At 39.9% G+C, this 26328-nt stretch overlaps 1 protein-coding gene across 1 annotated transcript in view; it reads right to left on the reverse strand.

Annotated features, from left to right (window-relative positions):
- Positions 1-26328, reverse strand: part of CHCHD6 (coiled-coil-helix-coiled-coil-helix domain containing 6) — a 3644424-nt gene that overhangs the window by 3461898 nt on the left and 156198 nt on the right. The window contains exons 2-3 of the mRNA XM_044078539.1: positions 19369-19492; positions 15465-15558 (exon numbers count right to left, since the gene is read on the reverse strand). Of these exons, the coding sequence (XP_043934474.1) occupies positions 15465-15558; positions 19369-19492 (218 nt within the window). The remainder of the gene's footprint in view (positions 1-15464; positions 15559-19368; positions 19493-26328) is intronic.

Below are 26328 nucleotides of genomic sequence, written 5' to 3' on the forward strand. Positions count from 1 at the left end.
AGAATATTCCTTACACCTACTTGATGTTCACAGGCAACTGCATTTTTACTTACACAGGACTGTGGAATCCAAAAAGTCAGACCAACTTTTTGCTTCATTCTCAGATACAAAGAATGGCTACCTAGTGTCCAAGATCACATTATCCAAATGGTTGACATCTTCTATATTCTATATTTACAATTCCAATAACAAGACCCTTCCACATAGTATTAAAGCCCATTCTACTGGAGCTGTTGACACTTCTGCAGCCTTTCAAGCTAGACTACCACTGGACAATATATGTGCAGAAGCTACTTTCACTAATTCTCATACTTTCATCGCTCATTACAAAGTAGATTTGGCCTCCAGGAGTAGAGCAGCCTTTGGTTTTATGGTCCTGAAGAACATACTCTCTTGAGACACCCAAGAGTTCTGTTGCTAGGGACATGGTCCACAAGTGAGAATAAAGACGAGATTGACAATATCACATAAAGGAGTGATGTTCTTACCATAACGTTCCATGTGTGTTGTACATCTCGTCCTTTATTCCCACAACCCTCTTTCCTCCCCCTGCCTGGACTCCTAGTGCACTTCTGGCAAAGGGTAATGTATTATTAATATATATATATATATATATATATATATATATATATATATTTATACAGGTGTAGGACACATACTCGACTAGCATATGTCCAAATCACAAAACATCGAACACACATACACAAAAGCACTTAACATTAAAAAGTGCTTCTGTGTATGTGTAGTTCAAAAAAAAAAATCTACGTTTCTGCAGGGGGGCTTTGCCCCCATGCACCCCCCACACCCCTCTACTTTATTATTCTCACTCCGAGATTGCACTACAGTAGGAAAAAGGGAATTTTCCCTTACCCGCACTGTAGTCCGATCTACAAAACAGGCACACATACACGGAAGCGCTTGTTGATGTTAAGTGCTTTTGTGTATGTGTGTTCAATGTTTTGTGATTCGGACATATGCTAGTCGAGCATGTGTCCGGATCCCATATATACATACATATATATATATATATATATATATATATATATATATATATATATACAGCCTCAGAGAATACCTTTCAATCTTCCATTTTTAGGAGAAGTGGTGGTGCTGCGGTAGCGTTGTCGCCTCACAGTTAGACGTTGCCCGTTCGATTCTCAGTTAGAGCGTCTTCTGTGTGGCGGCATGCGTGAAAGGGCATTCCTTTGTTGAAGGTTGTGCGTTAGGCCCAGCAAGCCAGCACATAAAACTCTACTGCCAATCATTAGCGGACCGGAGTTCCACTGTGGCGACCCCTAACTGGGAAAAAGCCGAAAGACACAAACAAACCACATACTTATGGATATATTCCTTAATACACTTACAAATAGTTATTATGTTATTCTTCTTATGCACCTTAGAGGGACAAACAAGATCTGAGGTAATCGGGGGGGGGGGTTATGGGTAAAAGTATAGCCCATGAGCTTTGCTGAAGGCCTCAAGCTGGAAATTGGCCAAGATGGATCCAACACAGCGGATCCCACCTACAAGTGAGAATAAAGGACGAGATGGACAACACACATGGAACATTATGGTAAGAGCATAACTTCTTTTTTCATCTCTTGGCTTGAATTCACCTCTCAATAACCATTCATGTGTTCACTCCTGATCAACATGAGGCTCTTCCATAAGTTTCCTGTACTTGCAACTATATTTATGCTTCTTCCACATTTTTTGCCTTCTCATCTGGTCCTTCAACTTATATTCTTTCTTTTGTTTTTTGGCACATTCAGTTGCTGCCTAATTTTTATCTACTTCTGGTTTGATTTCCATTCCTGCTTGATGCCAATATGCTTCTACTATATTAAGCAGAGAAGTCATCTTAGATTTATTCTCCTCGTGTTTCAAAACTTTCACTAGGTTTGGGTCTTGTGAGGTCAGCAGATATGTGTGGAGTCCCACAATCATAGATCTATATGTGTAATTAATTTCAAGATGGCCCATCCCTCCTTCGGAATGGGGAATATACTGATTTTTACAGATCATTTGGTCAGCATGAAGCATCCTTCTTGTTTTAATATCTAATTTATCAAACACGTTTTGGAGCCAATCAATCACTCCAAAACTGTAAGATAGGACAGGAAGACAAATTGGTTTATAGCTTGGATTTTGTTCCTAGATGTCAATGCTGTTTTCAGGATTACTTTAAGTCTTCTAAAATATTCCTTACTAAGTTTTATTCACATTTGTTCATGTTTTATTGCTGATCCTTCATCAATTCCCAAATATTTATAAACTTCCTTTTGCTCAAGTTCTTTTACATCACATTACTTTCCCAAACTGATGTTTTCCTGGTGCTGCAGTTTTCCTGCTTTAAAGGTTGCTTTTGCACATTTATCAAGACCAAATGACATTCTTATATAATCTGAAAAAGTTTTGACAACCTGCAGTTGTGCTTTCGGTTCCTCATCTGATGAGCTATACAGTTTAAAATTATCAACAAGAGAAGATGAGAAGTCTTTAGACTTTGTTGTTTTGTAGGAGCCAAATTATAGCCATGGCCTAAGCTGTTAAGTAGACAGCTTAATGGGTTAAGGGCAAGCCAGAATAGCAAGGGTGACAAAGAGTCACCCTGGAATGTCCCCCTTTGAATTTTTATCCCTGGGATAATAATTTGTCCTTTATCATGGCTTAATTGCAAAGTGGTCTGCCACTGTTTCATGGTCACTGTAATGTAGTTGATCAGTGTAGGGTGTATCTTATACATTTTTAAGCACTCTTTTATCCATGAATGTGGGATACTATCAAATACTTTTTTGTAGTCAATCCATGCCATACTTAGATTCTTCCCCTTTTTACAGTTTTCCACTATGACTTTAACAACACATGATCCTTTGTTCCATATGACTTTCTTTTATTGCCCTTTTGTTCTACTGCCATAATTGAGTTTTCTTTTAAATGACTATAAACTCTGTCACCGTCAATAATGTATAGTTTATATGTCGTCAGAAGGCAAGTTAATGGTCTATAATTTTTAGCATAGCTTGCAGGCTCATGCTTAAGTAGGAGCATTGTTTTCCTATTGTTAGCCAGATTGGTGTCTGTTCAGGGTATGCATATAAATAGTTCTTACTCATGGCTAAGCTTTGTGCAAAGATGTTAATACTTTTAACCAAAAGTTAGGTACTGCATCTGGGCCTGGGGGGGTTCCAATTAGAGGCTTTTCTTAATTTTGTTTCAATCTCTCTGGCTGTTACATCATCCCATTTCATATCCTGTACCTTTAAACTTTTTATTCTTTCTTTTACTTCTTTTATCCATTTAGCATCTTTGTTATGTTCCACAGGATCTTCATAGATACTTCTGCAAAATGCATCTATTTCTTCTTTTTTTGGCGGTCTTTCACTTCCTTTTACCTTATTTCCCAATTCTCTATAAATCTTTTGGGGTCATCAATAAAATTGCTTATTTTGTACTTTTCCTTTATATTTATCTGTATGTTTTTCTGCCTGTGCTGAAAGTTTTAGTTTGGTATTTGCGACAGTGCATGATAGATCCTGGTCTGTTCTAATACTGCACATTGCTTTTATCACATCTATCTTTCTTTGTATTTTTGTTGATCTATTCCCCCTTCTATAGTCTTCTAATGGTGACACTTCTTGTTTTAATTGCTTTATAGTTTTCTCTATTCAATACTTCCATGATGGAATTCAATTTCTCCCCTCCCTTTCCCTCACTACCCTGTGTTCTCGTGGTAGAACTTTATCAGTTATTAATTTAGCGGCACAGTAATATATCCTGTTTACTTCTGTTATATCGCATGGATCTCTCTGCACAGTCCTAATTACTGTGTTCATTTGTTTTATCAGACCTCTGACTTTTGGGGTATTATTGACCTTCTGCAGTCTTTTTCTTTCATTGATCTTAATATATCTATCTATGTCTATTAAAGCAATCAACTCTTGTCTTAGCTCATTTTCTTCCAAACTGAGGGCATACCCCTTGTTTTTCATTCCCTGCGGATATTCTGTAGAAAGTTCTATAGCATCTTCCTGTGGATTTCATCCTGTGCCATCCATTGCTCTGTTCCTTCCCTTGTTGTCTAGCTTCAAGTGAACATTTATACTGGTTTCCTGTAGAAGGCTCCAACATATCGTGATATGGCACCTGATCAATTGCTTCCTGTTCCACTGGTTTCCCCTTAATTTGGATATCCATTGCTCTATCCTATTGTGGTGCTTTCTGCATTAGATTTTCTACACTTAATCCTTTACTTTGCAGGTGCTCCATAACCTCAATTTCTATTTCTTTAAATTTTCCATTACTAATCTCTGTTTTCTACTTTTTGTCTTTGTTTTTTTATTTTTTATATTGGAAGGTTTTTCATATCTGGATTCCTTTGCTTATACGTCTCTTCAAATATCTTTGGTGCTGCTCTTTTTGTATTGGTTAGTTTTCCTTTCCCCTTTGCATAAATATTACACCATATTAAATCTCTTTTTCTATCCCATGTCCATATTTCTTCTCCAGATGTCTTCTGATCATCCTGCTTCTCCTTACTTTGGGGACTCACTCCATCATGCTGTAAACTAATCTGTGTTAGACCTTCTACATTAATTCCTTCATTTCGCCGGCACTCCATAACTTCAACTTCTATTTTTTTAACTTCTGCTTTACTAATCTTCTTTTCTACTTTCCATCTTTGTGATATATATTTTTTTTTATTGTGAAATTTTCCGTATCAGGATGTCTTTGCCTGTATTTCTCTTTGAATATCTTTAGGACTGCCTTCTTCATACTGATTAATTTGGCTTTCTCCTTTGCATAAATACTGCACCATATCAAATCTCGTTTTCTTTCCCATGTCCATATTTCTTTTTCATACTTTTCAAAAATATCTAGGTTTTGTTGTTTACATTTTTGCACTTCCTTAGATACTTCTTTTTCCAAACAGATCAATGTTTCTTGATTTATATGCTGTTTTTCAAAAATCTGTTGCATTAATGAACACAAATTGTTATTTGAAGCTTCTGATAGTTTTTTCTGTGGAACTACTTTCCTTTCCTCTAATTTCTCTCTTAATTGTTTTGTATATCCTGTGTCTGGAAATTTTGGGTGTTTTGCATAACAGTAACAATACATAATTTCTTTCTTATCCTCAACAGTCCACTCTATCATCTTTATGGTTCTTCTTTGGCCTATCAGTTTTTGTGATATTTGTGGACTGCTACTTCCTTCTCAACAGGGGGGTCACCTCCCCTGGGCCTTGCCTAGCCCCATTGTAGGAATGTTTCCATATTTTGAGGATTCTACACTGTCATTTTTTACAGTCCTGGCACCAATTGGGCACTTTTTATCCTGGTTCTTGTGCACCCAGCTATCTTTTTTAGTTTTTGACCTACTTCTGTCCATGATATATGCTATATAAATACAGTCTATATACCAGTGTCACCTTGGTGAGAGTTTGTGAAAAAACAGGATCCACCGCATGAAGGTACTCACCAGGACTTGAGGATGAATTCAGTTTCAGCATTACTACTCTCCTTTGCTTGCTGACTTTTCATCTCTCCATTCGGGCCTTTGTCTATGGCTCTGGTGATGTTTTCTAAGAAATTCACCAGGTTTAACAGACATGACCTGCCACTGACAAAACCAAACTGTGTTGGATCAAGGGTTTGGAGATCACCTGTTTCCTTATTTATAAGATCCATGATGATTCGTTCCATGGCCTTACAGATAAGGCCTGTTAAACTTATGGGTCTGTAGTTCACAGGGTTTGTTGCTGTACCCCTGTTATGAAAGGGGATGAGTTTGAGTCCATGGCTTTGGCACCAGTTATTGGTTTGTGTAAGTCCCTCTTGAAGTATACTGACATTGTCTGGGAATTCAATGATTGCACCTAATTTGCAATCATCAGCAAACTTGTTCAGCCACAGCCCCTCTGTTTCTGCCTGAACTTCTGAGAAGTATATTACAAACAATAAGAGGCCCAGCACTGACCCTTATGAACCTCAATGGTGACAGGTCTGCTGGTTGAGGTAAAGTCCCCAACTCTGACTGAGTGTGATCTGCCGGTGAGCCAGGTAGCAATCCACCTGATGGCATGAGGGTTGATACTCCACCTGGAAAGTTTCTCAGTGATGCCCGAATGTGGAATTGCGTCGAAGGCCTTGGTTAAGTCAAGGTATGCTGTATGCACAGGTTTGCTTTTGTCCATGGCTCTGGTGATGAAGAAATCCACCAAGTTTAAACAGCATGACCTATCTTTGACAAAACCAAACTGTGTTGGATCAAGGGTTTGGAGATCACCTATATCCATATTTATAAGCTCCATGATGATTCATTCCATGGCCTTACAGATACGTCTGGTTAAGTTTATGGGTCTGTAGTTCCCAGGGTCTGTTCCTGTACCCTCTTTATGAAGGGGGTGATGGTTGCTGTTTTCCATTCAGCAGGGACAAAACCTGTACTTAGGCTGTGGTTGAACAGAGCACCTAATGGAGTTGCTAACTCATGTTTTAGACCATTTAAAAAGGAACCTGGGATGCCATTCTGTCCCATAGAGGCTGTGTTTTTGGCCTTGGAGACAGCATTAATGATTTGCTCTTTGGAGATGCAAGGTGGGGGAGATGTAGAGACAATGCTTTGTGAGATGTCTGGAGGGGAGAGGGGGGTGAAATTTTCACCAAACCTGTCAGCTAATACAGGAAGAAAATTGTGTCCATGTATTTTGAAGATGCCCCAAGCAAGTAAATTTTAGGGATTTCCTGCAAATATTGTACTGAACCTTATGGCCAAGAAATGGAGACTTATCTATGTTTTACTTTTTGGGGGTAACTGAAAGTGGAAGCTGGTTCAAAACACCATAAAATGGTAAAACCTAAACACAGACATAATAGAGAGTAAAATCATAAATACATAAAGACACAAGAAGAATTACAATTTCTTTGTAAAAGGCATGGGGAAGGGGAAAGTGACAGAGTCCATCCATTTCTCCAATAGTCAAAACTTATTAAACAAACAAAATATATATTGTTTTTGCTGAAAAGTGCCAAGGGTATTTCTCAAGAAGAGGTATTTGCCTCACTCCCAGAGGACTAGGGAGATTAGGTAACCTCAGAGAAAACAAAAAAATTGAGATATCTAAAGAAGACATTTTAAGTCTAAAAAATGTAGACAGTTTGTTGTTGTGTTATGACCATGTTTCTTTTTATCTATACTTCATGAATAACAGCAAGATGGAAACTGCTGATTAATTCTGCTGTGAGAAAAATGATAAGGATAAAGGAGGGGATAACATTTTTTGTAGTTGAAAATGTAGTAAGTACTACCCAAAGGATAAACACTCTTAAGCATGATGCTACCCTTTGGGAGGTCTATACAGAAGTGAGGAAACTAAAGATAGGTTGATTGCTGAAATTATGTCTTGGAATGTTAACAGGCAGAATATCCAATAAACAGAGAAAGTCATGAAATACATAAGGAAATATTTTCATAAATTGTGCTTCTCCAGGAAACACATGTCAGGAAGGGAGTATGAAAAGCTGAAGAACTTTGGATTTTAGATATTATCATCACAAGGCTTCAATGCTAAACACAGGGGAGTACCATTAATTATTACTAAATCACTAAGATGTAAGATACAGGAAGGGTTAATGGATAAAACTGGCAAATATGTTGCCCTAAAGATCTGGACAGAAACAAAACTGTACACATTGGTGAGTCATTAATGACCACTGAATCCAATGGTGATGACTTTATAGATACATATAATGAAATAGTAGGGTGGCAAGGAGGAGTTTTTATATGGATGGGGGATTTTAACGCATTCAAGTTTTTCACACATGTACAGAAGAGTTCATGGTGACACAGGCTGACATGAGAAGGTCACTCATTCTCCAAAAGGTATTAGCTGAAACTCTCTGATTGTGTAACGCTGGACAAGAGGAAAGTAGGGGATAGGCCTCATCCACTTACTACTCAAAGGCACATAACTACTCAAGAATTGACAGTATTTATTTACTAAAGAAATAGAAATATTTGATAGTAGAGTAGGAAACTACCAATTTTCTGGCAGACCATGCAGTGTTAACTCTAACACTGAAGAATGATTCTAGAATCTATAAGTAGCACTGGAGATTTCCCTTAAATTACAGTACCTCTGAACATTTAAAAAAAAGTGGACAACAATGTTAGAGGCTAGACAGGGAAGACTTCGCACAGAAGGAGAGGAAGAGATATCACAATGGAAAAAAGACAAGGGTAATTGCTGATGGGAGTTACAATGCCACACTAGAAAGAAAACAGAACAGGAAAAATTTGCTTTAATTGAATCACATAAATGACTTAAGATTAAATAGGAAGCTCACATATTATGGGTTAAAGGATTGAAAGATGATATACTGACAGCACAGTGAGAAATTGACTCCATTTTGGAGAATGAGTGACAATTCAATGTAAAAAGACTTCAAGAGAACTTTTTAAGTGACTCAGCAAATACTTAAAAGAATTTGGCAATAAGATTTAAGGAAGTCAAAATAGAAAGATGGGTATTCTTGTCAAGGGATCAACAAACAGGTACAATTACTTAAAACAGAGACTCGAATTTAGATTAATTTGCAGAGTATTGCATGAAACCATACAATGAGGAGGTAGATGGATGACCAGAAGAGAACAGGATAACAGATTCTCTTAAACATTTGCTCTCTCAGACGCAGTAGAATTAATGAAGACCATATCACAAGAAGAACTGGAAAATCACATAATTAAAATGGCAAAAATATGAAAATACAATTCTTTCAGGTCAAGAAGTGCCACATGCAGTAGTGACAGCTTTAAACTTGGATTACAAAATTGCGATGTTTATTTTAGCAACTAGGCTATGTGAGACCATATCTCATCTGGTTCACAAGGATCAATGTGTATTTGTCAAAAACAGGCAAACATTTTACAATATGATAAAAACATTAATTATAATGCAGGAGGTCAACAGGAAAGGTCATCACTTCTAATAGCAAATCTAGACAAGGAGAAAGCATTTGGCAGATTAAGATGAAAATATTTATTCAAGACTCTATTTTTAAAGGGACTTCTCAAGTAATTTCTGAAATTAATGACCAATAATTATCAAAGGGAACATGAATTTAAGGTAAATCTCAAATTAACCCCCATTTTTCATGTAAAAAGAGGGACAAGTTAGGATTGTCCACTATCCCCTTTGTTATTTGATCTTTACTTACAGCTATTAGCCAAAAGATTACATCATTTGAAACTGCATGGGATTGAAATGGAAGAGGTAAAACTGGCATTATACATCGACAGTTTGTTAGTATAACTGACCATCCTTCAGGAACAACTGTTTGCCATCCTGCAGGATTTTGGAAAATTATCAGGTTACAAAATCAACTTAGGTAAAACACAAGTAGTCCCATTCATTTATAAAGAATCACCATGATTAAAAGAGAAATATTCAGGGGTAAGGGATCAAACTAATAAAAATATTTAGGAATATAGATCCTAGTGGGAATACCAAAAAAAAAAAAACAGTAGAAGCAACTTATAGCTAGCTATAACATGACTGTATCAGGAAAATCATAGGTTGGAAAATATTTGGCTTAGACCTGGGTCAGAAGATCTAAGCACTGCAAATGTTTGTTCTTTCACATGGACTGTATTTTTCTAGGCTATACTTTAAGATCCAGGGCAAGCATTCTTTATAAACTTGGATAATGCTATGAAGACTTTCATTTGGGTTCAAGAGAAATCAAGGGTTTCATGGGCCCAACTTCAACTGTTAAGAAACAATAGGGGATTAGGTGCTCCAGATCTGTATGCTTATTAGAGGACATCTCAGTTAAAATTGTTTACTACATGGCATTGTGCAAATGCTCAAACTAGGTGGTAACTTAACAGGAAGGTGCTAAAAGAACAAGGGAAGGACCCAAATCATTTTCTATGGTTAACACTAGAAAGATAAACAGTGTATGGAAAGTGATACAAAAAGGTCATGGGTGGTTAATCAAGGAAGGGAAACTAATAGCTATTAGGAACTGACACACCCCAACAGATATAGAGATCTAGATTTGAAAGGAGAAGAAGATGGGCAAGAGACAAACTAAGAGGTAGAAGCATACCTCTCAACTGTACAGATTTTTGCCTTATATTTTTGCCTGTCTTTCATAAAATTGTGGTTTTCTGGCAAATTATTGGCAAGTCATTAAAGACTGAAGACTGAAAATAATAACAGACATTTGATTTTCAGACTCCATACTCTTCAGAAATTTCATGCTAAAGCAAAATCTGCTATTCTTTCAACTTTCTAAGTTTGTAAGAGCAATATTTAAAAATTGTCCCTATTTTAGGCCCTTTGTCCCCCTTCATTTATGGCTTTGTCCATATTTCTTGCTCTTAGAGCTTGAGAGGTATGAGCAGAAGTTGGGCACGTTTAGAAGAAAGACAAGCATTATTCACATGGGTTAGATTTTAACAAGAATGTCAAACAAATCCACTTAACTACATATTTTATTTATATCCATTTTACGGTGTAGGGCATTGATTTCCATGGACCTTTTTAGACTCAGCCCATGAGCGATGTCTGGTTAAATTACTTGCTCAAAGCCACACAGTTAGGCAAAGAAGGCTGAGGGAATCAAACCTTGTACCACTGGACCACAGGAAGCAGCTCATTAACAGCTGTTCAGCATAGCTTATAGAGACTTAAGGAAGTTGCACATGGGTATAAAAAAGGAAACTGGTATTATGACAGAGACTCCAGAATGAGCCAAAATGCTAGAATCAGTAAAAAGAGACTAATAAAAAACAACTGAATGATCTCTAGAGGATATAGGGTGATACAGGACACAAAAAGAAAGTAAGAATAAGACAGAAGGCAAATGGAAAAAAAACATTAAACAGAAACATACTAGAGGGACAATGGACAAACATATATAGACATTTAAAGGCAGTCAAATTAAGGAAATTTCAGATCTTTGACTGAAAATGTCTGCACAAGTATTTCTATACTCTTAGTAAAATGTATAAGATGTTTCCCAATATCAACAGAGTTTGCTGACGATGCCCACAAGGGACAAGGCAAATTGGGTACATGCATTTTAGACATGTCCTAAGCATGTAAATTTAAGGAATTTCCTGCAAATGTCATACTGAACCTTATGGCCAAGGAAAGGAGACTTAACTAAGTTGACATACTTTCTGGGATACCTGAAAGTGGAAGCTGGAATGGTTATCAAAAGTCATTGTTTGGAACAATACTATTAGCTGGGGAAAAAAGCAATAACAAGAAATTGACATAAACCCGATTCACTCAGGAAAGAAAGAAAGAGATTCTAGAGATAATACAACACATAAAAAATCAAGAAGCCATAACAGTACAAAACTCTAGATCAGAATGATACAGGAAGAAAATGAGAAAGCTGAGATGCATATGGCAAAGATGTTAGGGTAGCAGCTAGGAGAGCAGGTGGAGCACAGCCTGCAAACATTTTTTAGAATAACCACACAAGTTAATTAGCATAGGTCCCTATAAGTTCAGCAAAATATCAGTTCAGCGAATGGCATTTTCAGTGCAGTTACATTGAACATGCTGTTTGAATTGATCATACTGAGATCGCGGTACGGTGAGGATCAGGAAATGTGCCATTTCCCCACTGTACTGCGATCTCTGAGTTCATAGGTTCATAGGTGTGTACTAGGCTAATGGCCCTGCAGCCTTTACAAGCCTAGCCCATAGGATTACCCTGGCATCGTGCCACCGAACCTTAGTTTCCAGTGCCTCTGTCGAGTAGAGCCACTGGAGTGATCCCCGGGGTGAATTTTCTATTTCCCATCCACTCATCAAGATTTATCTTGAAGAGGGCCAGTGAGGTGCCCTGTTTGACGTGTATGGGAAGTCTATTCCATAGCATGGGCAGTCTCTGGGTTATGAACCTGTCCCTCCAGTACTTTCTGTTGATAGTGGTAATGAGGTTGAGGTCTCTGAAGTGTTTGGTGCAGAGAGATTGGGATTTCTTTAGATTTAGCATTTCTAACAGAGTTGGGTCAGACATGGCTTTATAAATTAAGCAGAGATTGCCTCTAAGTAGATGATATGAGACAGAGAATAGTTGGAGTTTTCTGAGTCTGTCCATATAGGACAAGTGTTTAAGGCCTAGGATCCTCTTTGTGAGGTACTTTTGTGGCCTCTCCAGTTGTTGCAGGTGTCTAGTGAGGTACATGCCAAATGGAGCATTGTACTTGATGATTGGCCTAATGAGGGAAGAGTAGAGGGAGACAATGACCTCTTTCTTCCTGGAAGTAAACCCTTAGTAATGAGATGTGTCACATAGAAGGACTTTCTGACCACAGTGGCAGTGTGGTGGTCAAAAGAGATTTTCCTGTCAACCTGTGTTCCCAGATCTCTTATAACGCCTTCTGTGTTTGGTGGACTACCACCAATGTGGTAGCTCATGGGAACTGGGTTTTTCCCAAAGGGGATGATGAAAAATGTTTTGACATTGAGCTTAAGGCCATGGTTCTGACACCAGTCATTTGTCTCAGTGAGGCCTTTCTGCAGGATGTCAACATCACTTGGGAAGTTAGTAATGGCTCCCAACTTGCATTCATCTGTGAACTTTGTCAGCCAGAGTCCCTTCGTGTTGGACTGGACTTCAGAGAAGTAGATACCAAACAGGAGAGGACCCAGGAACAAACCCTATGGGACTCCACTCATGACTGGTCAGCAATTTGACTTGGAGTCAGCTACTTTCACACTGTGAGTTCTAGCTGTGAGCCAGTTTGTAACCCACCTAGTGATATAAGGGTTGATACCTAGCTTAGTAAGTTTTTGTATGATTCCTGAGTGGGGAATATCAAAGGCCTTGTCCAGATCAAGGTATGCTGTATGAACCACCTTGCCTTCATCCACAGCTCTGGTGACTGACTCAAAGAAGTCGACCAAGTTGAGCTGGCATGATCTACCCTTCACAAAACCAAACTGTGTGGGATCCAGAGTTTGAAGTTTCCCTATATCCTTGTTTATTAGGTCCATGATGATGTGTTCCATAGCTTTGCATATCAGACTTGTCAGGCTAATGGGGTGATAGTTCCCAGGGTCTGCAGTCGCTCCTCCTTTGTGGAGAGGGATGACTATAGCTGTGTAGCATTTGGTAGGGACAAAGCCTGAGGTGAGGCTGTGATTGAACAAAGCACACAGGTGACGTGCCAGTTCACTCTGTAGTTCATGTAGAACACAGCCAGGGATATTGTCATGTCCCATAGAAGCTGTATTCTTGGCCTTGGACAGTGCTGTTTTAACCTGTGCAGCAGTAATACTGGGTGTCTGGCAATCTACTGGCATTGTGATTGGCCCTTTGGGGGGAGAGAGGGGAAAAGTTGGCACTGAATCTGTCAGCCAGTATACTGGCAATATCTGTTGGCTCGGTATAGGAGGTACCATTGTGCAGTAGCTCAGATAGAGTTGGTATATATAATTACCAGTGGCCCCCACCATGAGGGAAATTCAATGAATGGCATTTCTGATGAAATGCCATTCATTGAAGTGTCACTTCGACGAAGTAATAGAAACCCAATTTCCACTGCTATACAAAGGTGATGGTGATAGGAGGATTATTACTAATCAGCAAATTTTGATAATAGTTCTGGCAGCAGTTCCTTTTTATTCTTATTTTTGTTATTGTATTTTATTTTATTCATACAGTAAATTTAGGGTAATGACTAGTAGCAATAGTTAATCTGATGACTGATGTTCTGGAAGTTAATTGAAGATAAGATTGTGTTAACTGCATGACTAAAATACTGTGAAAGTTAATAAAAAGATGTTAAAAAAGTATGAACATGCCATGGCCATTGTTCACGTGAGCGTGAATGACTTGCAATCTGCCTCCTTAGACTCAGTGAAGATAGAACTGACAAAGTTCTCTGAGTATGTTTCTATAGCTGGAAAACAACTTACACTGGGAGTATCCTACCACAGCTTAGAATAATGCCACAATAGAAGATGACTGACCTTAATGACTGGCTTAGTCATTGGTGTCACTCTGAAAAGACACAATGTGCGTCAGTCTTGAGGGAGATGGAAGACAGTCCCAACTGTTTTGCCAAAGATAGCAGCACCTATTTTGACATGGCTTTCACACAGCAGTTAATACATTCAATACCTCCAAGCAAGTCTACTCAGGCCACCAGCCTAGCAAATGTAAATTTACATCTGGCAAACATCAAAGAAGTACTGTTCATTGGATGGAGCCTAAAAAAGAAAATACCATCCCTCAAGACCTTCTTAGCTCTAAAAATGTGGATATTTGTGTTGCCAGTGAAATATGGTTCTAGAGCTATGACAGCACTCCCTTCTTACTGGTCTTCTTTATCCATCGCTTCTTTAGGCCCACAATGAGTAAGATTTCATTATCGACTCATTAGCATGGCTCTGAATCTCACATTCAAACACGCATTCAGGCACCTATGTATACACACACACATGCACACACACACACACATACACACCACATACACACACACACACACACACACACACACACACACATTCATGCAGCTTCATTCATGCCATTACAGACATGCACACTACACAGAAGTCCAGAATTATACACACACACTAACAAATTCCCCATCCCTATGACTTCCTTAAACTTACATGCACTGTGAGTATTCCCATAAGAGTGAGTGGCCTCCATGTTTTATCTGCAGTCACTTTTTTCTCATAGAGTAAAATTTTTCTCAGCAAGCAATTCTCTGAATCACTCAGCTGAGTAAATTATAAGCCAATGACATTTACAGCAGATAGCACATGACTAATTAGCATTAGCCACTCCCCAAGACTGCTGCATTATCATGCAACACTGCCTGTGAGACCACCCTCCATACTGAAATCTCAACAGTAGGACAGCCTCTGAATCAGAAAGGCTTAGTGCAATGGGGAGAACTGCAGAATTAAGGCTCCCCCATCGCACAAAGCCTTTCTGAATCTCAGGATGTGCCTGCAAATGCAGATACAGATTAAAGTAGGGAAGCTAAATGCCTGTGCAGCTGTGACTGTTTGAAGGGTAACTTACAGATAGAAAGGGCTCTCTGTACTGTTAATTTTTTCTTGCATTCCCTGATATTTGGCTGTACAGTATGTAAGATTAGGACAGTTTTAAGGGCTGGTTCATTTCTGCAAAAAAAAATAATTTAGCAAATAGTTCTATCGGGTAGGTTTATTTATTTTTTACTTTTATTTTTCTCTTCTATCATAATCTTAGATGTCATTTGTTCAAAATTTCTCTTCTATCATAATCTTAGCTGTCATTTGTTGAAAACACAAATTCATCAATCCCGGACCAATTTAGCTGAATTCTGTAATTTTAGTTGCTATTTTCTCAAAATAAAGTTAGCACGATGTATGATTATTGTGCTGACTTCTAGTTCCAAAAAGTAAAATTATGACATTTTGACAAGTTATCTTTTCTTACCTTTGATATATCTCATCTTCAGCCTCAGAGGACCTATGACCATAACTATTTGATGCTTTTTGATGGGGACCATAGTTCTGATGTTGTTTGTGTCCTAAAGGAGTAAAAGAAAAAGACAAGTTAATACAAGATCCTCCACTGTTAATGACATCAAGCCCAAGACAACATACTGATGGCCAGTGATGTCCACCTGGAGCTGTACTCCACTGTATGGACAGAGGTTTTGATATTACACTTCACCTGGCCACTCTCCCCACCAAGGCATGTGTCTAAGCTTGATATCACTGCAGGACCTGTGCTCATGCTTAAAGACAGTATGTCTTTCTGCTATCTACTGAAGACTGCTAACCAACCTTCCCATTGAAAAAATCATATAGGCCATTGGACATTCATTCCTCTTCATCCGTGGCAAATCCTCTGACTGTTGAGGTGACAGTCAAATCCAAGCTACTAGTGCCACTGATGAAAGCTCAGCCTACACATAAGCAGGCCAAATTTCCAAAATCTTATCTAGCTTTTGTATACTTTAGCAAAATGCAAGGGTAATTTTGAGTATTCTTATGGAGCAAGGATGAAGGTGCATAAAGTTTTCTTTAGAACTGTGTGGTTCATAAGTCCACAGGTGATTACAATGCTTCCCAATTGTGTTGAGCAGAGTTTGATACTATAGGTTTTTAAAGGGAGTATCTAAGGCTTTGGCATATAACTTGGAAATGAGTGGTATGCATTTACAAGCGCTCTCTCTTTCTAATAGAGATATATGTGTCAGACCACAGTAATTTTTCGATTCCCCAGCCACTTATACAAGTTATGCTTGAACAGGTGTAGGGAAGAACTCTGCATCACATGGATAGGAAGCCTGTTCCAGAGATGGGATCATCTCTGAGACACATACCTATCCCTCCAATGTCTACTGTTTATGTTACAGACTAGGTTTACATCCCCGGATTGGGTATTTCTAATGCTATTTGATTTGCAGATATGCAGTGGGTCCATCAGAGCTGGATCAGATGATGCTTTGTAGGCCATGTATAGATCCCCCCTCAACGATCTGTAGGAGACCAAGTGTAAGAGATAGGGATTTGAGGTCATCCACGTAGGACATGTTTTCTACATCACGTATTCCTTCTGTGAGGAACATTTGTGGAAATTCCCGTTGCTGCATATGCTTGTTGAGATACATACCAAGGGTGCATTGTACTCAATGACTGGCTTAATGAGGGCTGAGTACAACAGAACAGCAACATCTTTGGACCTAGATGCCATACCCCAAATAAATAGGTATAAATTGTTTAGCCAAGAGAGACAGGCAGCAGTTACCAGTCGGTTAATGCATGATTAAGGTTCTGCTGATAAATTATTTCCAATAATATACATTTTCATTATGTGAGGTATAAATATGTCAATAAATTATGCATTATCCTATAGTAAATGAACAGAAAATGTTCAAAACAATGTGCATAACCACAAGTTTCAGTTAAATCAAATGGAGGAGGAAAGAAAAGTTAAGTGAAGTATTCATTATAACACTAGATCTTCAAGGGTGTCTCTCCCAGTATATCTACAGAATTAGGGCTTTTCCCCATCTAGGTATCAACATTTAGCATCAGTTTTAACAGCTCTGACCAGTTCTACTTATCAGTGTCATTACACAATGTTAAATGGGTAGCAGCTTGAAATATTCTCGGGGATTGCTATCCACTACTTAAATGCAGAGGTGTGTGAACAGAAGGGATGTGGCATTGGTCTCAAATATTCAGCAAGACTTATCACATGGCATCACTTCCAAAAATCTACTGGGGGAGTTGGGTAAGAAAACATGGATCTCTTGCAAGAAGCATCCTTGAAGGTCCTGTGTTACACTTGAATGAAATATCCTGTGTTATTGTTAAGAGATCATACATTATGTTGAGAAACGGATTCTGAGGTGTGTTGAATACTTCTCATAAGTTTTCTATCTTACTTCATAGTACCTCTTGCACCTGATCTATATCATAAGATACAGTCCCAAGCAATGATCAGATAAAACAGAAGAGGAAGATAAAAACAACACAATGGCAGTAGTGTCATTCCTTAGCAGAGTACCTCAAAGGAGTTAAACAAATACTGCAAGTCCAAACAAAATATACTGGAACCACAAAAGGAAGGCACAGTCTTCAAGCAAAAAAGTGTATTCTCTTTTCACACACACTAGCACCTTGGCTGTTAAGCCTTCAAGGAGTATAAAGAATAAACTTTTTTGCTTGAAGACTGTGCCTTCCTTTCGTGGTTCTCGTACCTCAAAGGAGTCCCTTCCTCTAGAAATCATGTCTAGGTACTCAGTATTTTATTGTCAGTCTCACTCTGGAACTACCACATTTCCTACAATGATTTTATTAGGTGACAGTACTGATGTACACTCTCTGGTTAGCCTTGAAACATATTCTTAAGAAACTGCATAAATCTTTTCATTTTACTATGTATCTGAGTATATCAATGAACTCATCATCTTTGTTCTTTACTAAGTTCAGTCTTATAAATTATACTGGCTATACTCTAAATTCATTTGCCACTTTCTACTCGTGTGATTCATATTTGCTGTATCTGTGTACTGTGTTATACTTTTTATCTGCTAGTATTAGTGCTGTAAAGTTAATATAATTATATGTAATATATAATACCATTAGATGTACCTGAATGTATTTGTACTATTATAAAAACTGTGTGCAATGAAAAGTAACTTTCTTTTCTGAAGATCCCCTCTTTTAACGGGTCTAAGTCTGAAAGAATAAGCCAGACTCAATTGAGGTAGGGAAAAGCAACTAAGGAATGGCAGTAGATCTGGCAAAAGAAAGCCCAAAAGCACAGACACAAACACCCTTGTGGCTGCCTGAATGATGTTCCTCTGGGTGTCTCAAATGAGCAGCCTAAGTCTAATTGGCATGATGGCTGACAGACATGGGGCAAAAAGTACCAAGACATAAAAGACATCCCAGTTCTTGCAGTGATGAGCTGACATAACCCTTTATGTCATAAAATGACATGCAAAGGGGTGGAGCAAGGGAGGTAAAGGGTGGAAAAAGGCAGAGCTAAGTGCAGAGTAGAAGGTGTGACTTTTGTCAAGTTTTTGCCCTCTCCCCATAGATGAGAACGTTATTCTCACCCTTCTCTCACAAAAAGAATCCTCCTTTAGGGCCTGCTACCATGCTTCTGTGGTTTCAAACTGAGAATATTCACATAATTCTAATCAGTCTTGTCTAGTGATACTACTATAGAGAAACCCATTTATCTGGACAGTGAAGGAGCTATGAAGCAGGGCATTTGGAGATGCAGCTATCTTCTTCACCAGTTGCAGTGGTAGTTCTCTTAAAGGTCCATGGGTTGGAGTTCCAAAAAATCCTGGGCATTTTTTCAAGAAACAAGGCACTTCATCTTTCATGCCAGACATGTGCCTTGAAATGTGAAAATAGCACATCTTCTTAAACGACTCCTAAAAATTATTGCTCCAAACCACTGTATTCCAGATTCCTTTATTTTATTCTGCTTTTGTAAGAATTTTGCAAACATGTAATTTTATATTACATTACACATTGCTCCTTCTTCTATTTTGACTATGAACCTGCTCTACCAGGCCTATTAATCATCCAAATATCCTCTTGCCTTTAAACTTTGCTGTCCTGCTTGCAGTTAGACCCCAGTAACTACTTAGGGCAGACAGGATGGCAGAAGGTACTCAGATCCAAAATATTTTATTTATGTCATTAACGTAAGTAAAAAAAATACAATGAAATATGACGCTGTGATGAAATAGAAAAATTATATGGTTAGCTAATTTATTTTGAGTCTTTTGAAAATAACATTCAGTTGTTGAAGTAAATATAACATCTGTGGCAAACAGAATGAGTAAGGAACACAAAGGAAATACCTGAGAAAGTAGACCCGGTGACCCATTTATACTGGTTTGAATGGCTAGTACCAGAGGTGGGGATCTTTTGTTCTTCTGAGGACTGTGTTGTCTCCTTCATTCTTTTTACTACATCTCCAGATAGCTGAAAAAACAAATATTAACCAAAAATTCATATGCCATTCTTAGTGTAGAATAACTGAAGTCTGTAACACCAATAAAGCAAATGGCAGAAAGCAAATTTGTGGGGAGTGTCAACATTAAATTCAAGATACACAAGTTGTCTGTAAACAGAACGTGTCATTCAGATGAATTGCCAGCAGCCCAGAATAAGAACATAGCATGCAGTGGTTGACTGTCATGGAAAAATAAAACAATCTTTTACAGGACTCTTCTTTCAGGAGGGAAGTACTAACATTTGGTTAAACTGGCCAACATCTGTTGGACACCAGCAACTGGTTCCTATGTCCTACAGAGAAAGAGAACAAGGACAGCTGGGTAGTGCACACATACTCTTCATCATGACCCTGCTGGGAAGAAAATAACCAAATGAAAAGAGGATACAGCTAGATGGAATACTGTTCCCACCCTCTGCTTCATCTGATCATATAGCCCAACAGCATTCTTAAATGAAACTCTAACAGCCCTCACATTTGTCTTCTATCTGGGAGGAAGCCCATCAGAAAATGACAAAAAACAACTGTAAGAAGAGGAAGGGAGAGTAATTATCAATACAGATCTTAAAATGGAAATGCTGGCAAGACAGAAGACTGGATAAAAAGCATTAACAAAAGAAAATAAACAACTTTCACAGGTCTGTCAGTTAACTAGTAATACCACTCCCACTGGGGCAGCTGAGCTGAATTAAGGAATGGCTTCATCTCATACTGCATCTACTCAGGGAATAAACGAGTATGCATTTTAGAAAATACCCATGTGAGAAGGGTATAGCCATTTCCACTGCTACACTGCCTGCTACTTTGTTAACAAAGGAAGCAGAGCAACTCAATCAGTGTTTGAGCTGAAGGACATTAACAAAAACTAAAGTGTGTATGTTTATGGCTGATATTCATATATACAGTCAGTGCACAGCAGGGCACAGATTAGCATGGTAAGAATTCCCTGTGCAGGGAGGAGGCAATTCTGAAACAAATGTAGCATGAACTCACAATGACAAAAATATGAGGCATGCTGTGTATGAAAATGACTACATAATAAAATGGGAATGAGGTATCCTATTGAAATGGGACACATAATTAATGCAAATCACAGCCTCAAACATGCAAGAGAGATGCAGAGATGTGTAAAACAGGTATGTTGCATCACAGAATTCACCTATTCTGACAGCCAATATCTTCTGGTGTACAATATGATACAATGTTTGCAACACATGTTAGAGGCAACTCTTGAAACCAGCGTCCACCGTGTGGCACTCTGTGGCCTTCCCTGCCAACACAGACAGCAATATATGTGTTAATCTACCAGCAACTGACTGATGGCAAGATCATAGACTTCTTCCAAGTGGATAGGGAGACAATATGCAAACTTGTCAAATTGTGTGACCCACACATGGAATCAAAGGGGATGCATGGACAGCCCTTTCCAGTGACCCTAAGGTATGTGAGGTTTTGATCATCCCAGCTAAAAGAGCCCTTTAGCATTACCATACCTAGGCTGTGCAAGGCAGTGCATGTACTGACCACACTGCTCATCAGACATTAACTTACCCACTCATAATAGTCGGTTGGCAGATGCAGTCATCATTATTTGTGCAGGTGGGGACGACAAAGTGGCAGGTTTCAGCAATACATTCATGTAGCCCAGGGACATCGAAGGTGGATGCAGTAGCCAGTTATGTGGAGTCAAATCCTCCATTGGTGGGGTGGAGTTGCTGTATATGCAAACATTGGTCACATATACTATGGTGGCCTGCAGTGTTAGGATTTGATGCAATCCATGTTAGGGATGATGTAGAACTCTAGGATGATGAATATGCACCCTGACAGGGTTTTCCATGTCAGGAGCAAACAGATGCATGGAGTCCATGACTCCGATGATGGCTACAAGTTGGTGTGGCACTCTGTCTGCTTTCAGAGGATATCACTGGTGTAGAACCATGAGACTGAGAACATGTGGCTCACTGATGTGTCCCAGGAGTGGAGCCTGAAGAACATTTCTGGCCATAATGATGAGAAAATTTCCACATCTTGAAGTTCTGGCTGATCTAGCCACATCCAACAATGATGCTATGCTGTCTTGGGAATAGTCTGTGTCATCTGTGTATGTCTATCCTGTAAGTGGCCACCACATGTCTTTGTTCTCCCATGACCACAGACAGCATGGCCTGCAAAGGCAGACCACAAAGTGTCTCATGGATGTAATGTTAGCCACTGTTGATCTAAGCAGCACTGTTTAGTCTCTGCCTGTATATTCCATACCAATTGCAAGCACTATATCTAGTCCAAGCACATACTACACATCTTCATGCAAGCCACAGAGCTTACTTGCCACCTGCAAAATGCTGTGTTTAACAGCAATCTGTGTCTGGATCACTGTCCTTCACATCCACTGATTAATGCCAGGTATTCCACCCAGGTGAGCGACAGACCTGGAATTATGATGGTGCCAAGCATCAGGGCACTGCATCTCACAGACTCCATATCAGATGCTGCCCCCTGTGAAACCTGAGTGAAGATCAGAAGTACAGGATGTCTGGTAAAACACTGATGAGGATGAAAGTTCATTTTAACCTCCACAAACTCCTTGTATGTTGGAGATGTGTGAAAGCCCTCCTATGTTGGTGTTGCTGATAATACCACTATGTTATCAGACTGTGCTATATGACTGTTGACATCACTGTTAACCAGTGGTGACCTTCTGTCATCAGGCATCTTTTTCCCCGTTGTGCTGGTCTCTCAACCAACAGAACCTATGAAAGTATAAAAGCAAGATACCTACTGCAGCAATGAAACATAAGCCTAGCCCCCATGTCTGTGATCCCATCCATGTGAAGCAGAGTTCTTCCCTATCCCAATTCAAGTGTAACTTAGACAACTGGCTGGGGAACAGAAAATTCATCCCTGGTTTAGTATCTATGTTTCTAATAGACACAGGCAACCTATAAATAGTTCATCTCCCAGGCCCCTGCTTGTAAATGTTTCATCTCCCAAACACTTGCTTACATTTATCAAGTATACCAGAACTTGTCAGAGATTTGGGATGTATGCCCAGGCTTAAAAAGGCCATTGTAGTTGTTTGCCTAGTAAACACATATGAACTGTCAAACCTAGCACTTGCTCCTACAGTACTTATCACCGTGATACAGCACTCTTGTTATAGATAGTACCCCAAAAAGGCGAACCCCATTTCTCGGACACCCACATCCCCCGGAATCTCTTTTAAAGTTTTTTTGTCTATTCCTTCTAGCATGTCGAGGGATCAGTTGCTAGTGTCCTCTCCTGCTCAGCTGGTGAACCTGGGAATATTGAGACAATGTTACAATTGCCTCATGTACACAGACAACCCTCTCCTCCTCCCACAAAACACAAATACATGCGAGAGATGCAACTATACGGCCAAACTGGAGGCTGAGCTCTCTCAACATAGGACTGGCAAGACCAGACAGGAGGAGAAGGTTACCACACACACTATAGACCCAGTCTCACATAGTACCATCACAACCTCAAATCATACACATAAACACACAAAGACATACTCGGAGGCTCTGATCAAAAATCTACCAAAACAGCAGAGGCCACCAAAGCAGACACCCAAACAACCACCACCTCAGAACACAACACCTGCAACACATAGACCTCACAGTCAGAGTGTCAAACAGTCACAGCCCTTAAGGCCAAACACAATGCCAGACACACTAGTCATTGGTGACTCCATAGTCAGACACACTGACGTCCCGCTCACCAGACTGAGTAAGGAGAGAGTTACAGTAAGCTGCCTGTCGGGCGCTAGAATCCGCCACATAACGCAAGCACTCAGGTCTCTCAACAGCAGGTACAAATACGACTCAGTCATTGTCCACGCTGGTGTAAAGGACCTGAGACGTACCTCCTTGGACTACATGAAAAGAGACATTGAGGAGCTCTCTGATTATGTAGCCCAGGCAGGTATGACCCTGACCTTGAGCAGTATCCTACCTTCACCAAGAATGATGCCACAATACAGAGATAAGATGATCAGAGATAAGATGATCAGCTTTAACAATTGGCTTAAACTCTGGTGTCATTCAAAGGGGATCCAATGTCTGTCTGCCTGGGATGACATGTTGGACAAGCCACGCTGCTTCGCAAGGAACGGCTTGCACCTGTCTCCCCTGGGATTCCGGATATTGGCAAAGGCTCTTGCCACCCCCATAGTGCCCTTTTTAGGCAAGGCTCAAATTCTAAACCTACCACCCTAGAACACAAAAAAGGAAAAAAACTAAGGGTAATGCTGCTCAATGCCAGAAGTCTAAATCTCAAAATGCACGCACTCGAGGCCCTTCTCAGTATGGAGAACATCGATGTCTGTGCTGTGACAGAAACCTGGTTCAAGGCTCCTGAGAGCACCCCAGCACTAACAGGTTTTACCTCATATCATGCGTTCTGGCCCCAAAATCCGGACAATACCAAGAAAGGAGGGGGGGTATCCATATTCATCAAGGACACCCACACCTCAAGACTGGTGGCAACGCATACGATGCATCGGAGACCATCCAGGTGCAATTAACCATAGGCAAGACAGCTCTGCAAATTGTAGCATGTTACAGGCCACCCTCACAAACTCAGGAACCTCACATGGCCTTCCTGAAAACACTGGAGGGGATAAATGTATCTCCAAACACCATCATACTAGGTGACTTCAATTACCCTAATATAGACTGGGAACACTACTCAAGCCCAAACACCCTAGCCCAAAAGTTCCTGGAATTCATAAACTCAAATGCCATGGAACAACTAGTCACCATCCTCACAAGAGGAGAAAACATACTTGATCTCATCATCACGAACATGGGAGCACAATGTTCAACACCGGAAGTATACCCCTCACTGGTGAGATCAGTTCACAAACTAATCTTGCTGGAGGTCCTCATCCCACCTCCACCTGAAATAAAAAAGACCACAGTAAAAAACTTCTCGAAAGCCGACTTCACACTTCTAAAGACTAGTGTGGTCTCCTTTAAGGCAACACAAGCATAAAAAGGTGAAATTGTAATGCTCCTCAAAATGGTAAGGCCCCCGAGCTGGCGGAAAACAGTACTCAAGCCGCTGAATCACTTACAAATGCCTTCTACCAGCACCTGCAGGACTGCATGGATAAGGCAATCCCAAGCAAAACAAAGACTCTTTGTACCAAGGGCAAGCGTCCAGTCTGGTGGACCCCAGCCATAAACAAACTCTACAACAAAAGGAGGAAGCTACTACAAGATAGAGCAAAATCCTTAAAAGGTAAGACACCTTTGATCACTATAAGTAAAAAACTAAGAGCTCTCATAAAATCATCCAAAGCAAATTTTGAGAGAAAAATAGCTAAAGACTCAAAAGACAATCATAAGGCCTTCTTTAGCTATGTTAGAAATCTGGGAGGAAACTCCCAGATATGCTCAGAACTAGCTCAAAATGATGTGAAGATTACTGATCCTACAGACATTGCCAACATACTGGCTGACAAGTTCAGTGCAAACTTCCCCCCCTCCCCCCCAAAAGGAGAGATATCTATACCAAATGGTTGCAGCCCCCCAAACATCTCTAACGCCCAAGTGAGAACTGCTCTCTCCAAAGCAAAAAACACAGCATCCATGGGACCTGATGGTGTCCCAGGCTGTGTGCTCCACGAACTCAAAGAAGAATTAAACCCACAGCTAGGACAGCTGTTTAATCATAGTCTCACCTCTGGATACGTACCCAGGGAGTGGAGCACTGTGACTGTGGTCCCACTTCACAAAGGCGGTGCCTCCACCGACCCTGGAAATTACCGGCCCATTAGCTTGACAAGCCTTATCTGCAAAGCCATGGAGAGGATCATAATGGACCTCATAAATAAAGACATAGGGAATTTGCAGACTTTGGATCCAACCCAGTTTGGCTTTGTCAAAGGCAGATCATGCCTTTTAAACTTGGTTGACTTTTTCGAAATAATTGATGAGGGGAAGGCAGTCCATACAGCCTACCTCGATCTGGCGAAGGCCTTCGATACAATAACCCACTCGGGTATCATTGAAAAACTCATCAGCTTAAATGTTAACCCATACATCACAAGATGGGTTGCAAACAGGCTGAGTGACAGAACCCACAGGGTCAGAGTTGCTGGCGCCATGTCAGACTCAAAGCCTGTCACAAGTGGTGTCCCACAGGGCTCAGTCCTGGGCCCACTCTTGTTTGGCATCTACTTTTCCGAAGTACAAGCAAACACAGGAGGGTTATGGCTGACAAAGTTTGCAGATGACTACAAACTGGGCGCCGTAGTCGAAAACACATCTGACACAGACATCCTTCAGAAGGGTCTCACAGAAATGGATAACTGGTGCCAGAGCCATGGCCTAAAGTTAAATGTCAAAAAATGCATAGTCATACCCTTCGGGAAAAACAAGGTTACCCCTAGCTACCATATAGGTGGTAATCCTCTGAGCACAGAAGAAGTTATCAGGGACCTGGGGACCCAGGTTGACAGTAGCCTGTCATTCGACACCCATGTAGCTAAAGTAGTTAGGAAGACCTTCTACATTGCCCATCTTATCATGAAGGGATTCACATCTAGATCAAGGGAGGTCATAGTCTCCCTATACTCATCACTCATCAGACCAATGATTGAGTACAATGCCCCATTTGGAATGTATCTGACCCGACACTTGCAGCAGCTGGAGAGGCCACAAAAGTTCCTCACCAAAAGGATAAAGGGTCTCAAAAATCTGTCCTATGCTGCCCGACTGAAAGAACTCCAGCTCTATTCAGTTGCCTACCGCTTGCTCAGAGGTGACCTTTGCCT

Source organism: Protopterus annectens, chromosome 7.part1 (assembly GCF_019279795.1).
Source record: "Protopterus annectens isolate FY-2018-M chromosome 7.part1, PAN1.0, whole genome shotgun sequence".
NCBI classification, from domain to species: domain Eukaryota; kingdom Metazoa; phylum Chordata; order Ceratodontiformes; family Protopteridae; genus Protopterus; species Protopterus annectens.